The 15,791-nt window shown below is 34.2% G+C and overlaps 1 protein-coding gene across 17 annotated transcripts in view; it reads right to left on the reverse strand.

Annotated features, from left to right (window-relative positions):
* LOC118748419 (coiled-coil domain-containing protein CG32809) overlaps positions 1-15,791 on the reverse strand; it is a 32,417-nt gene that overhangs the window by 1,521 nt on the left and 15,105 nt on the right. For 4 of the 17 annotated variants that reach the window (XM_036482819.1, XM_036482815.1, XM_036482814.1 and 1 more), the window contains 8 exons: positions 12,927-13,090; positions 11,905-11,970; positions 9,070-9,153; positions 8,400-8,462; positions 7,691-8,156; positions 7,451-7,633; positions 7,292-7,385; positions 45-161 (listed from right to left, as the gene is read on the reverse strand). In XM_036482819.1, coding sequence (XP_036338712.1) covers positions 45-161; positions 7,292-7,385; positions 7,451-7,633; positions 7,691-8,156; positions 8,400-8,462; positions 9,070-9,153; positions 11,905-11,970; positions 12,927-13,090 — 1,237 coding nt within the window. The remainder of the gene's footprint in view (positions 1-44; positions 162-7,291; positions 7,386-7,450; positions 7,634-7,690; positions 8,157-8,399; positions 8,463-9,069; positions 9,154-11,904; positions 11,971-12,926; positions 13,091-15,791) is intronic. The other 13 variants (XM_036482816.1, XM_036482827.1, XM_036482830.1 and 10 more) reach the window with 8 other exon arrangements.

Here is a 15,791-nt window from a genome sequence, read left to right on the forward strand (position 1 = left end):
GGACTGGATAAATCGAATACAAAGTATTAGCATGTTCGACTTACCTCATTATTCTGTGACAATGGCTTCGAGAATGTCTGCAGTTCGTCTAGCAGAGCATCGAGTGCGTTTTCGGGTCCCCCGCTGATAACGAACGACCCCATCCTGGGTGTTGGGACTGGCTAAAGTATTAAATATGCAATAATAATAGCAAAAATATATGTAGATATGTATGGTCGATAATGTAGCGATAGCGACAATATTAAAATGTACAGTCAACATACATTCAAAATGCGTAGCACTTATTTAGATAGTGGATATATGAATGCAAGAAAAGGGAACTCGCTGTCAAGGTAAGAAAAGCGTGTTGGTATACAAATCGAAAATATTATGTAAAAACCCACTAAACTAGGATGATATGTACATACATACATATGTGTGTTTGTTAGCATACGAGTGAATTGTATTTGCTCTTATAAGAAAGCCTTAATTTAAGTAAAATATTTTTTATATACAAAAGGTGTGTCTTTAGCTTCCCGGTATCTTTCTGCGGTATGAAGACTGAATATATAGATTCAAATAATTATATGCATATATACATATGTATGTATACATATCGTCGTCATCAGGCAGAACTAAAATGTTTCAATTTATTATGGAAAATACTGATTGATCCAATATTTTTTTTAAAAAGAGAAATAGTATTTAAAAAACTATTTTTTGAAGAATGCCATTTAAGGCCTCTTCGAATGGCGACGACAATACATATGTTCATACATTTGTACTTTATTGCGCATATGTAACACTATTAAATACCATAAAATAGATCGCTTCAATTCGAATATTTACAGCCCGCGACAAAAGACAGCATATCAATGATTTTACCAGTTTTGGTTACTTTTCATTTGCTTTTTTTAAAGTTCATTAATTTTTTATCAAAGCTCAGCACATTTTCTAACAAAAACCATATAAGTCCAAATTTCAAATTTTGTACAAGAATTTGATTGCACAAACTTTTCGTGCCAACTCCAATTATTTTAATTAGAATTTCTAAATTAATTTTTGGTATGCAGTTTTATAGCTTATTAAAATCTATTATATTAAAGTGACAGTTTGAAGTTGCTAAGAAATCGCATTGATTTTCCTTATGTTCAATTTTCTACAAATTTGTATGGTTTTGTTGTTCGTGTTTTTGTATTTTATATTAATTGTTAGACAATAATATACTTTACTTCTTTATCTTAAATTACAGTTGTACTAACAAAAGATCATTGGGATCTTATTGTGCTAATGTTATGTTTTATAATAATTAATAATTTAGATAACCAAAAAGTTGAATTAGCAACAATGTCTTTTTATAAAAAAAGTTTTTAAATAACCAAATGTTTATGTTGAGTTTTTGACGTAAAAATTTTAGATGACCAAAAAATTATGTCGAGGTTTTGGCTTACCAAAAAACATTTTATAAAAAGTTTTTAAATAATTAAATGTTTATGTCTAGTTTTAAATGTCCAAATTTTGGATGACCAAAAAGTTATGTCCAGTTTTTAAGTGGCAAAAAATTAATTTTGCAAAACTTTTAAATGACCAGAAATTTAAATTCATTTTTAAATTACCTAAAAATTTTGTCCACTGTTTTAATTAAGAAGGTTTATGTTCAGTTTTTAATTACAAAAAAAAAAAATTTGTTTTTTGATTTAAAAAATTTTGATATTTTTTCCTGACGGTTTTATGCACTATTTCCACATAAAGAATTACTTTGTATGGAAGAAAATGCGTGATACTGTCAGCAAAAATATTATCAAAAATCAACGCGATTTTTTAGCAACTTCAAACTTGCGTTTTAATGCACCAGAATTTAATAAGCTATAAAACTGAATAAAAATAGTGAACATTAAACGAACAAAAGATAAACAGTCAAAACTGTTCAAAATGTTGAGGTGCTATCGTTTCGTAGCAGACTGTATGTATTGGCATTTGTAATTGCGATGTACAGTACTATTTACTTACATACATATGTATATATTTATTTTTAAATAACTACCATATTTTGCAGAAATATTCACAAATACACATTACCTCTAAAAGCAATTGAATACTAATTCCAAAAACAAAACAATCAATTACCAAACTACTACAGCAATATGAAGCGTTTAAAGCAGAATTTAAACATGCAAGCCAATTAAAAATAATATAAAAGAAAACAATAAAAAAACAAAGAAATATTAATTGAAAAACTAAAGAAAACCTCACAGTACCAATTCAGGAATGGACTGCACGGAGGGTTACGAGTAATCGAAAAACAGAATATCAGGATATGTAGACGGGAGGGATTTCAAGTACGAGTATGTATTCACGAACAGCCTATACAGGTGACAATCGCCATTAAGTGATGGTCAACAAGTGAATGAATGAATGTCAAGTGTAGTTGGGACGTGCACCGTGCATCGGCTCATCATAAATATGTATGAAAAATTATAGCGATACCGATACACATATGTATGTATGTATGTATGAATCGATCGAAATTGGCCGACGTCCTAAGAATACTCCACCGATTGGCATTCAATATACATATATGTATGCAAAATGAAATTTCAATTAATGAATGTACATATGCGTGTATTATAATATTTGGTTAAACAGCTAACACTTAAACATTTGTATTGGAAATTCGCAAAACCACCCCAAAAACTTTGGGCTCAGTCATACAAATCGTTTTAACTACGCCCAATGGGCTAATTTCTTTGTAGAAGATGCTATATGAAATATACTTATTCTTCCCTGGTGGGGCAAATAGTACACTAAAGATCAATTGTTTCAGACGTGTGTGTGTAAAAAGTGGCATATGATCAGAAGAATTGCCGAAGATCCCTCTTATGTGGCGCGTAGTGGATCCTTTTCGTTAAAATCGTTACCTCTCTTTATATTTAGGATAGGGAATTGAGTATGTGTACTACCCATTACTTCGGCACAAATGGCCTATTCCACCCCACTTTATTGTGAAAACAGTCAAAACTCGTGTGGCTTATGTCAGTGAAGTTCCTTGAAAAGCGTTTAACCCATAACCGCCCACTGTGTCGTGGGTTTGTTAATATATTAAAAAAAAAATACGATACATTTTACAGCAATAAGGTCCCGACGTTAAAAAAAATATTCTGAGGTTGATCCATTTACCGGACCCATTTGTGTAAACTTATTAAACTCTCAAACCAAAATTATTTTCATACTATACATATTTCGTGAAAAAATATTTATTTTTCAAACACGATATTATGCAATAAATGTCAATAAGACACATACATACATACATTTGTACATATGCCACTCTTAGAGTACCCGCAGAGTGGACACTAAAAGCCGAGCCGAGCGTAAAGATGGTGAATGCGAGAAATAAGCTCTAAAACAGCTGCATAGAGTTGAAGGTGATTGGATCCGAGAGTAAAGCTAATCACCGCGATAGTACCCGTTCCAACTGATTTTCATATCTGCCTCGCGCTAAAACGGCATATTCATTATTCATTCACTTATATTAAGCAAAATTATGGATATTGATGAAAATCACAAAATTTTTTTCGTTTTACATTTATTGGATGAATACCAAACTCTTTATGCTTTAAAAGAGTATTCACTACGGAAATGTATGCAAAATAATCTTTATCTGACGAATTCATTTCTTTATATTACAATTGCGCAAAATTAAAGGACCCACGAATTTCAGCGTTGATTTTCGCATCCACTCTGCGGTACAAAATTCTGATCAGCGCCGATCGGAATCAGATCGTAAAGATCAGCTCGGCTTTCAGCGGCCACTCTGCGGTTGCTCTTAATTTTCATTTTGGCTTTTAATGGGTTAAAGTACCTCCTATCGCAAAGTTCAGGGCATTACTCATACATGCATACATTTTCCAGTTCGTAAAAATTTACACTTAACCTACGTTCCAAAAATTTTACTTCAAATCATAAAACTGCCATTAAAAAAGTGAAGGTGAAACTTTGATTTTACTGCAAACATTTTTTTGTGTGTTTCTTACGATTTCCGCAAGTTTGTAGTAATTTCGTGATTTTTTTCCTAGTTTTCCAGTATACGGTTATTTACATATTATGTTCATGAGATGTATGTAGTATGTAAATGGTTAAAGATACTTTTGGCAAATGGGCAAACATTTCCATCTTATTGTATGAATGACAGTTCTCATACACACATAGTATGTATTAAGTAGAAGTGGTTGGATGCAATGAGACAGAGAGAGAGAGAGAGAGAGGCTTTAATGACGAACCATGAATAATTTAAATTTTGATTACACTACAGTATGTGGTGATTACATATGATGATGTTCCATTAATGTGTCGTTAAAAGTAAGGAAATTATAACTAAGAAAAACACAAAGACAAAGAAAGTTACAAAATTTATAAAAAAATACTCGCTTTTGACATCAATTCGAAAAAGAAGCAACAAATGTATGTATTCGAATCGACGCGCCGTAAAAAAGGGTTAAACATGAAAAAAAGTGAAAAGAAAATTCATTTTTATGTAGAACAAATATCCAAAAGAGTAATCAAAAAAGTTACTGTGAAGCTAAACATACAGCCGAAATATATAATTTAAGATTTTGCACAAAGATGTAAAGTAGAAAAAGTAATGAAAGAAGAAGTATTGTACTCGAAAAGTATAAGTAAGTGGAAACTAAATATGAATGATTAACAAGCTTTTCGTTTAAAGAAAACATTATTTTACATTATTGTAACATCAACCTATTTATGCATGTATTTATTATTTAACATATTTAGTATATCAATTAGCTGTTTAAAATTTCCAGTTCAATTTCAATTTTAATGCCATAAGCATTTCAATTATATTATTGAGTTTAAATTGGTTTTTTTTCGGATTTTGTTATTGATTTCAATTTTTGATTGGATCGTTTAATTTAAAATTTGTCTCTGAATAGATAAGGATTGAGTAAGCTTAAAGGATCACTAGTGATAGAAAAATAGTCATACAAAAATTGTAATTGGTAATTGTAATGGATAGTAAAATGCGATTATTACTCAGTGATTGCCTCTTTGAAGTTAGAACTCCATCGCCAGTTAAACTGTGGTATACAAAGAAGAACAAGAAGAAAAGGAGACCACATTGGTATTGTTGTTGTTTTTTGTTTTTTTTTTTTGTTTTAAGTAAGTAATGATGTAACGACGATAAACGAACTTTTTTTGTTTTTGTTTTTTTTTCCATTTAGCAGATACAAGACAAAAACGTAAAGTTTTCTATAAGTGTTTTTCTCAAATATGTAGTTAATTTGATTTTTTACGATGTTTTTATTTTTTAATAGTACTTTTTGATTTTTGATTTGTTTGTGGATGCAGTCCAATTGATGTATATAGTATAACGCGATGCAGCAAAGACGGAAGAATGGGCGGCGACATACATACATACATACTAACTACATATGTATGCATGATCAAGGTATTTAAACAGAAATTCGAAAAAATGCGATAACTTCCAATCGTACATAGGAAAAATGTATGTAAGTATGTACATAGTATGTATGTTTGTACGAGTATTTACAATGGCATGAGTTGCTTTGCTGCTGGTGAATTTATGCACATGGGATAATTTGATCATTCGATGTTTTTATTGATATATATAATTTAGGCCAATTTGTAAATGAGTTTTCTAGTTTTTTTTTTGTTTTTTTTTTTTTTGTTAAAACAAATTTTTCAGTGTTAAAAATTTACTTTTTCTCTCGGTTGCAGTCAGCCGACGTCCACTCATCGCAATATTCAGCCACTTCGCACCGATTCGAAACTATTCGATTGGGACGCTGGCAGCAATTTCATTGTAACATCGAATTCGATTAGCGATTTTCATTGAATAAATATTTTATTTTTTTTGTATGCGAAAATAATAGAAAAAAGGTACGAGTATAAAAAGTCCAAAAAAGTGGATGTTTTGTAATGCAATGCTTGCATGTAAGTGTCTGTTAGGCGTGAAGTGAATCGGTGAAGCGTTTCTTGAAACAACAACAACTACATAATGAGTTAGGTAAGCACAGCAAACATCACTGGCGAATCGGTGCTTTGGAATTGATTTCAATTTCTAAGTATGTAGTTGCACACAATGCGAATCTCAATGTATGGCTTGGATGTACATATATATGTATGTTAAATGTACATACAACATATGTACATATGTACTTAAAAGTGCATGTGAAGGCCTTTCCGGCAAGGCTGCATAGCTTTTTGCTGAATTCAAAATTAGGATTTAGCGTAAAATATGGATTTAGCGCAGGTTGAAGGTAAGGCAGCAATTGCGTTTTTGTTCGAATTACAATTACGTACGTATGTATGTATGTGTAAATATGAATGTGGTGAGCAGAGCGTTAGTGCAATTCATGTATGCCAGCACTTTTTTTTTGAAGATCATTGCAATCAATTTGTGCGATGCCGGATCGATTTATTTGAAAGGAGTTGCAAAGAAAGCGATTTTAAACTTTTGAATGCCTACTGCGGTACATTATTTTCAAGCACATCTAGACTTTGTGTCGAGTCTGTATAAAAAATTTAATGCAACATTTTGGAACTAGTTATTTTCGCAATGCTTTAGAATATTTTGTTTATTTTCCAATACGGTTAGATTTAATAATAGCAGAGAATGTGGATTGAGGACCGTCCATTTCAGCGTTTGTGATGAGCAAATATGTACAAAAATTTTTCTCAATTCAAAACATAAAAACTTTAACTAAGTATAAGCAAACAGCCAATCGCAAACAAATTCAAAACAACTCAAAATCGTTTTATTTATTGCCATTCATAAGTAATATTGATTTTGTATTCAACCCAAACGTAATTAATTGTACTTTATTTACACACAAAACTAGATATTATAGTAGCATTTGGTAGTATTTTGGGAAACGTTTCAACTACTTTTTACTCAACGATTTCAAATATGTACCAAAAATGAAAGGAAAATCATTTTGCAATTTTTCAACACAAACCGATAGAAACAATAATGTTAAACAAATAAGGCGTAATAAAGTATGTGAACGCAATAAGTTTTGTAAACGTAAAACGAAAAAGAGAGATAATCAAATTCTAATCCGAATTTGAAGTCGGTTATAATGAATGCAATAGTAGTCAAATGGTAGTAGGCATTTATATACTAACTGGATATTTATGTAATTAAAATTATCATTTTCTTGATTGCGATATACGATATGTATGGAGGCAATGCTACCTAAGTAATTTTACTATGCAATTGTGATGTAAATTTCAATTGGAAATTGCTTGTGAAAGCTTCAAAATGTGAACTCACTTTGTCCGTGTTCGAGATTTCGGCGGAGCGTGGCGGCTCTTCGTTGATTTGCGGTTCGTTAGGGGGTAATCGTTGCTCTTGTACGCTGGCCAATCTGTGAAGATACATTCATAAATGAGAAAAGCCCTCTTCGGTAGTGCCAATAACGGAATGTTATACCTTTTCAGTGTGACCAAGGTGCCAGTCAGCTTCTTGCAGCGTCTTAGTGCCGACTCGAGCCTATCGGGTTCTTCCTTGAGAAATTTCTCCTCGCGAACAACGCGCTCCATCTCGCTGGATAGCATGCAGCGCAGCCCATTCGAGAGCGCGGGAAACTTCATTTTCAACTCAGCAACGGTTTTGCTGCAAGAAAAAATTGGTTATGATTTTTTTTTTGTTTTTTTTGCATAACTTTTATACCTCGCTCTGCTCAGCACCAAGGCCATATCCTCCACAGCCGTCATATTGACGCGCGTACGCCGGTTGATAACCTCGCCGCGCAACGTCTCTACGGAGGCCTCCAAATCGCTGAGGTCTTTCTCTAGCCTAATGACTTCCTGCTTGTAGAGTTCTTCTTCACGCGAGATACGTGTAGCATCCTGATCGCCCTGATGAGTGCCCCAGAAGGTGCCGCTGCTGGCCAGTAGTGTGGCTCGTATGCGCATGAAAGTGCCTTTTATGTCCTCGCGTACTGCGACCGCCTGTGCCTGTGACAGTCGACGCAGTGTACGCACCTCCATACGCAAGTCCTTGGCCTTCTTCTGTAGACCACGTAAATGATTGTACACCTCGGGGGCGAGTGCAATGTCAGCGCGATATGTTTGATGCGGCTGGGCCAGCACCAAGGGCTTGGGGGGTGGCGGTGGCTTAAGGCGGTCTCTCTCTGCTAAGGCGACAAACAAAATATAGAACAAGAAGAGAGGGGTCAATTCAGGTGTAGAGTGGTGTACATTTGTATGCTTGCTTTTTACGAAAACTTATTAGGCGTGATCTGTGTGTATGCTAAGCATTTTATTAGCTGCGTTTGAAGATCTGTGTGTGCGTGTTAAAGGATGTATTCACTTGTGTTTGTACACGGTTGTGTTCGTGATAGAAAGTGTGCAACAAGAAAAAGTGCATTCATACTTACCCTGCGACGATGTTCGAGGTAATGTCGATGATTTTATGGCTGGTTTTGTTGGTTTTGTATCGGCTTTTTATTTGAAATGGGTTGTAAAGCGTTCGGTCGTCGGCACCAGAAAGGTGGTGACAAGTTCGTTTGTTTGTGTGGAATAAGAAAGATTATTACAATATTTGCACCCGTTGTGGCTATGAAGATACATATGGATGTAAATATGTATGTATGTATGTATGTCACCCGAGAAACACGTGCAAACAATTTTCTTTATTGCTAACTAAGTAATATACTTATGTATATATGTAAGCATATAACTCTATGCATGCATTAATATTTTAAGCATTTGAAAATTGTCTCAGCCCGTAGTTTATTCATATGTACTATGTAAGTATGTACATATGTATGCATATTTGTACCCATGTATGCCCAGACAATTCACTTGTTAATATATCTATTGTATGTACATATGAGTAAAACAAAGTCCTAATTATATAGATACTTATGAAGTTTGGCATGCTTTTATAGTTGATTGATGATTACACAAACTAGCAAGGATATTCTATTACATACGTATGTTTGTTTGTATGTATGTACTTGCAGGTTTTAACTACAAAAGTGGATACAATGAACTGTAGGTTTTCCCACAACAACAAACAAGTAGAAAATCGGTATAGAGAATTACCAGCGTGTTGAGGACTATGAGATTTCGGTATTCCTTGTATGTCGTCGCTAAAGGATACTGACTTTTCGAACGACACTGATTTCTCTGAAAAACAAATGAATGGATGTTAAAAGAAAGCCCGGAACTGTGAGTACAAATAAAGCACAAGTATCTTTGTTTGAATTTATTACAAAAAATTAACAGTTCCAATATTTTTCGCTCAAATTTCTACGTTTTCCAATGTCTAAGAAGGAATGAGAATGTTTTCTTTTCGATTAGTTATTTTGCTAATTTCATGCATTAAAATTAAAAGAGTTCTAACAATAAACGAACTGTTTACATAATTATGTATTAGGAGTAGGGACGTAAACCGGTTTTGAACCAAATCGATTTTCAACAGGATTTACCGCTTTTTTCGACTGTTTAACTGAACCATTGACCGAGCAGACATATTCCACAAATACTTGATCCCAACCGAACAGCTTATTATAAAAGTTTAGTTTTTTAAATTTTTTCTTTTGTTAAATATGCTAATATTGTTTTACTGCATATAGCGTATGACGTAAATTATGTATACATAAATGTAGGCTTATTCAGTGTGTCCCAGAATAACTCCCACTGTTTTTACTTTGTTCCTATTCCTATGAAATTCAATAAAAAAATTTTTTTAAGTACGTCATGATTTTGCTGATTGAATTTCAAAGATAAAGATCATCACACGGTTTCCTAAGTAAAACACTATCAGCTGATTGCCAAAAAATGCTTACAGCTGAGATCACCTATTTTTTGGTATTTGCTCTTATCTTTTCAATTTATTCCATTTCTATTACAATTTATTCAAAATACACTAACACACTGAACCAAAACGCCAATACACTAACCAAAAATACTCCTACAGCCTGCCAGAACAAACGGTAAGAAGAAGAGTTTCGTTTGTTATGGAACTGTACGATGATAGGGATATCAAACTTTTAGCCTCATTGCGGAAGTCGTGTCGAATGCAAGTCATTTTTTCGAGAGTCGAATCGTATCGATAATTTCATGCCATTGCCATTGCCTAAAATTTCGACTCGACTAGTCTATTAAAACGGAAAAACTTGGCAGCACTGCATAATTTTCGACGATTTTCGTTGTTTACTTATTTCAGCTCGACAGCAGACAATGCCAATGTTGTCGGGTCGTACAATTTAGCCTACTACTACTACTACTAGTCGACTTCTGTGTATAAGGATATATGCTCAGGAAAATTGGCGTTAGTACAGGTCTAAATATTGAGGAAGTTAATGATCGGCTGAGACAGATTTGGGACGAAACGGACCAAGATATGTTGCGGGCCGTTCTTCACACGTTTGCATCAAACAATTAAAGAGAAAGGCGAAAGATTTGAACCAGCGAGTAACCTATCTCAACCAATAAAAAAAAAACACTAGTGACAGTTATTTTGGGTTACACTGTAGATATTTTTTTTTTGTTTGTAACTGAATAAAAATAACAATAATACGCATCGTTTTTTTTTTTTTTTTTTTTTAATTCCCAAACCGTTGAATCGAACCGAATCCCCGGCTGAAAGGCAAACTAAACCCGTATTGACGAAACAATACAAAGGTGCCAAAACGGTTTGAACCATTAAACCGAACCGACCAAATTTTTCATCCGGTTCACATCCCTGATAAGGAGCACTTGTACAACGCAAAAAAAATTTTGACTCCCGGCACTTCGGGAAATGATTTATTTAAATTTGATACATACCAAAACCACTTTAAACTTAGATTAAGTAAACTGGGTTTAAATTGTACAGCTGGCCGCTATTAGAAAAGTGATCAGAGTTGCGTACTAACACTCCGTAGAACCAAGGTTCTATCCCGGGTCCGAGCAACATCTAAAAATAGTAAAAGCTTTTTCAACCAGGGCTCGCCCATCGGCAGGCAATGACAAAGCTTTGAGTGTATTTTACAACGCTTTTTTTTTGCCTTGAAAATGCCTCTCTAGAAATCCATTTGCCGTTCGGAGGCGGCCATTGGAGGAAAAGGTCGGCCAAACACTTAGCAAAAGTGAAGCGACAAATATTTATTTTTATTTTAAAATTTAATTTAGAAATAAAAACAGAAACATTGAATTTATGTAATCTTGTAGAACTTTTTTTTTATTCCAGGGCCCTTAACGGATCTTTATAATAAAAATCATGATAAAAAAATAGGAAGGGATAACCGCTGAGAGGAATTTTTCAAATTCTTGACGTTTGCAATCAATTTAATTTTAAAACTTTACACACAAACTCACACACACATTCTCATTTTCAATCTCAAACAACAACGACTTTGAATAATTCCTTTTTTTTACTCTCAATTTTATACGATTTTAAAATGTTGGCAAACTTCAAAAAAAAAAATAATGGCGGACGCATTGAGAGAACGGTTTTTTTTACCTTACTATGCTTTTATACAAATTATAATTTAACCGGTAAAACTGGATTAATATTTTATTATTTTTATTTTTTCGATCATTACGTTATTTTCTGATTAAATTTTTTAGATAATAAAGAATTTAAAAAGGTCATAAAAAAAGTTAAAAATAAACGATTTTGCAAAATTAAAAATCTTGGTATTTAATGGTTAATTTCGGCCGCTGTTAATTGCGAATTCACAACCCATTACTTATCAGTTTTAATGGGACACATTTTTCGGGTTGTACAAGAACTCCTTTTGTATTTATATAATAAGTAAATGTTAATCAATTCTTAATCAATTCTTATAAATTCAATTATTCAATAAATTAATGAGCAATCAGATTTCGCATGCAGGAGCATAAAAATTTATATTTCTTGAGTTAGTATGTATCTATTGCGATGGAACTTACGACATGAGCTCTTCCCTAACTTGGGTGCTTTTTCTCTTATATACAAATCATTTCCCGACCCGTTAGCTATATGAAATTGTAATGTAAAAGATATAAGCCATTGAATATTAGAAAATTATTTATTAGAGGCTATTTGTAATGATGAATGATATTGCAATATGTATGGCGTATGATAGTCATTTGCGCGTTTGTGTGTGCGAGCACACCCTAACTGTTGCTAACATATTTCTCTAATATTGTACATACTAAGAAGCCTGCATATGTATGTATGTATGTACATTAATTTAAACACATATTTATGCACTTTTTTTATTTATACTTTATATTGCAATGAGTTGTTAAATGTGTCAAGGTAATATTTTTTTCTTTCTACATAAATTTATCTTGAATATCGACAATCAGTGTTTGGCCATCCATAACACATTTTTCTACACTAACCGCCTCCGGGCCTCTATAAACTATTGATTTGTCTTTAGATAATCAATTTTATACCTAACATCTCTCTCTATTGTACAAAGCTTAAGTTGAAAATAATGTCCAAAAATGTTTCCAAAGTGATTTTCGGTGTGCAAAATGTGCAAATCCAATTTACTTGTATGAGAAATTTTTTGTTGAACACACAAAAAAAATACAATTGGTTTGTTCACTTCTAAAACTAAATAGCAATTATTTGAATGACAAAAGATCGCACTATTGCCTTACGAATTTTTGTGGCTTTCGAATTTTTACTCGCACAAGAAATACAACAAAGTGATTAGTGAAAATGATGGTGATTATTGTGGGATATGGTGATGGTGATAGCGATAGTGATGGTGATTGTTATTGTTATTGTGATTTTGATTTTGATGGTGTCAACAATGTTCATGGAATTTCGATAGTTGCAAGTGCGTGCGTTCGATAACGTTGGGCAATTGGGTTAAGGGGATACAATATAGCAGCTTGATTCACATTACGTTTGTGGCAGCAGACAGACAAACAATGACGAAACTGAAATAGGCCTGCATATGTATATACATACATACCTTGGCACTGCGTAGGTACAACCAAATAGTTTTGATCCAGTGTCGGCACAGCGATTGGTGCAATTTGCGGATGTTGGTTTACGAGCGCTTTCTGTACTAGTCCAGTCAAATTGGCCAATTGACGCTCCATGTGTTCCACGCGGATGCGATGCAAGTCCTCAGGCCTATGTATATGGAAACAACAATGATAAATGCTATATTTATATGTATGTATGTATGTAAATATAAAAGTCTTCTATTTAATTTCGCTTAATACCACACAAAAATGATTTTCATCATTTAATAATAATAATAGATTGGCGCTTACACATATGTTAGTGCTTGGCCGAGCTTCTCCCCCAAATTGAGGCGTGCGTCTTGATGTTGTCGCACAAAGGCGAAGGAAGGACCTACAGTTTTACGCCGACTCCGAACGGCGATTTTTCATGGCAGAAATGCACTCGGGGGTTTGCCATTACCTGCCGAGGGGCAGTTAAGAAAAAACCTTTTTTCTATATTTTTGCGATGTTGCTTTGACCAGAGATTGAACCCAGACCCTGCGGAGTGTAAGCGCGCACTGCTTACTCCTACACCACAGCGGCCGCCATTTTCATCATTTACATAGTTTTCAATTATGCCTAGTCTATATTCTTAGTATCTTATCTTTTTTGAATGAACTAGTTCTTAAGCAAACACCTATGGCTACAGCGGAACTGCTGACTTACCGGCGTTGAGCAACTTTCCCACCTAAGCATTCGTTTTTTTACCAGTTGACAGACAGTCACGAATTGAATTTCAAAATTTATGAATGTTTCCCCATTTCTACGCAGATTCGCTATAAAACTTAAGGCTTTCGTGCGTGCAATTAGTGAGTTTTCTTGTATTGTCTTTATTAGTTTTCCACTCTGTTTAGCCGCTGCGACAGACTTCTCCGTTTGTTGTGAACTTCATTTTGCATTGATGTCAAATAACTTTGCTGCGACTATTTGCTTGCATTTCTGGTGCATTAAGTGCGTCAATGTGTATCTTATTTTCACGGTGCCTATAATTTCGGCTTCCGACCGTGACAGTGCGGAATGAGTCTGCCGTTGGTCTGCATTTACTGTACCAACCAGTGATATTCAGTTTTAAATTGTTTCTTGAAGATGTTGGGGCATGAAAATGACTTCACGGCGTGAACAAGTTCTTTTAGCCGCATTGTTGTTCCAAGCAATGGTAATAACTGTTGCTTACATCATGGAAAAGGCAAAATCCGCAGATACTTTAGAAAGGGAAATGTTGAGGGATAGCCTAATGCAGCTGCAATTGTCGGAATTGTTGCGCCTTCAGCGCTCTTTGGAAAGGCTACCTGACTTGACAGAGCAACAGGATGTTGGAACAAAGAAAGAAGAGAAACAAGTCAATGCAACTGCGGATGGGTTGGGTGTTTGCGACATTCCAAAGCCAAATAAAAACGGCACATGCGTGAGTCCGCAAGCGCTACAACTAACTGCGGAGAAGCGGTAATTATGTAGTCTCGGTTCTGTGCGATTTAACTCCTGGAACACTACGCCAATCGAGATTAAAGACATGCGTTTTGCGTTACTTTCTGGAGTGCTATATGATGAGAGTTTGCTAACATGGATACATTACTTACAATTTTTTTATTTTTGAAGGGGCTACGATTACCATCCTTGGCAACCAGAGGAAAAACCTTCTAAATTGCAAACCTTATTTCACGTTAGCATAACAGCGCTAGCCTTTCTCTCTTTTGGCGGATATCTTCTCTGCCTGATTGTGCAGGCTATAAAGAGCAAAGGTACGAGATTTTAAACTTTGCGTAACTAAAATGCTTAACGAGTTCACATTAGGTGCCACCTATTTGCATCCCGTCGCAACAACTATGGTGACCAACGGAAATGGTGGGGTTAAGAGAATAAAAATTTATCGCCGCAGTCGAAGAAGACTACCATCCACATCACAAAATATTTTCAGTCCGTCGTATGAGACTGGCAATCATGTCTATCCCGATTATTTATTTTAGTATTGAAGCCACTCTTGTACATGATTAGGGCGATGTTTATAAATAAAACAAGTAATTTGTAAGCAAAAAAAAAAACAACAAAACCGACTTCAATTCTCATATAAAAATTTAAAAGTACCGTTAATTTCTTCAGGATGCAAAGATTAGGTATAAACCAAATTAGTATGGGACCTGTGTGGCACCATCTTTCCTTTAAAAAATTAATTATAGGAATCGGTTGTGCGGTCTTACTCCTTTCTTGAAGTCGGTTAAAAACATCATAAAATAACGTAAATTTTTCTCTTGTTTGCATTTAACAGAATAAATAAAATTATAGTTTAAAAAACTAAAACCTCCCTATTATATTTGCTTTTCGTACTGTCATCAGCAGGGAACGGATTTTATGGAAATTGCCTTTTTTCTGCTAAAGAGATATACTATATTCGATTAAGAATGTCCACGATTTAGCTTTACCTGATTCCATATAAACACATTTGATGTTGCCTTTTTTTGCGTTTTTTAAGATATTTGCCTTTTTTTGCCTTTTCTACCTTTAAAAAAGTGATTATAGCATTTACAATTTTTTTTTAAGAATAAAAAATATACACATTGCCCATGCGGCTTATAGAAGCGCAGAGACCTCTTGCCAAATTGGTGTTGGAAACATTCAAAGCCGTTTTCTCAGCTAACGTAGGCTTGAAGACAATAAGGGGTGTGGATAAAATTGTAAAGGGCGAGGAAAACGCCCTTATTCCTGATAATATGAACGTTTCAAACATTCCATATTTAAATTGGGCGCCGCTTGTATCAACTTACGTCGAGCACACATTTAGTACATTCAAGGCTTTTCTTCGCGAAAATCGAATGAAAATGCTGCCAGAAAA

The sequence above is a fragment of the Rhagoletis pomonella genome, unplaced genomic scaffold (assembly GCF_013731165.1).
Source record: "Rhagoletis pomonella isolate Grant_MI unplaced genomic scaffold, Rhpom_1.0 Rhpom_scaffold_00013, whole genome shotgun sequence".
In the NCBI taxonomy this organism is placed as follows: Eukaryota; Metazoa; Arthropoda; class Insecta; order Diptera; family Tephritidae; genus Rhagoletis; species Rhagoletis pomonella.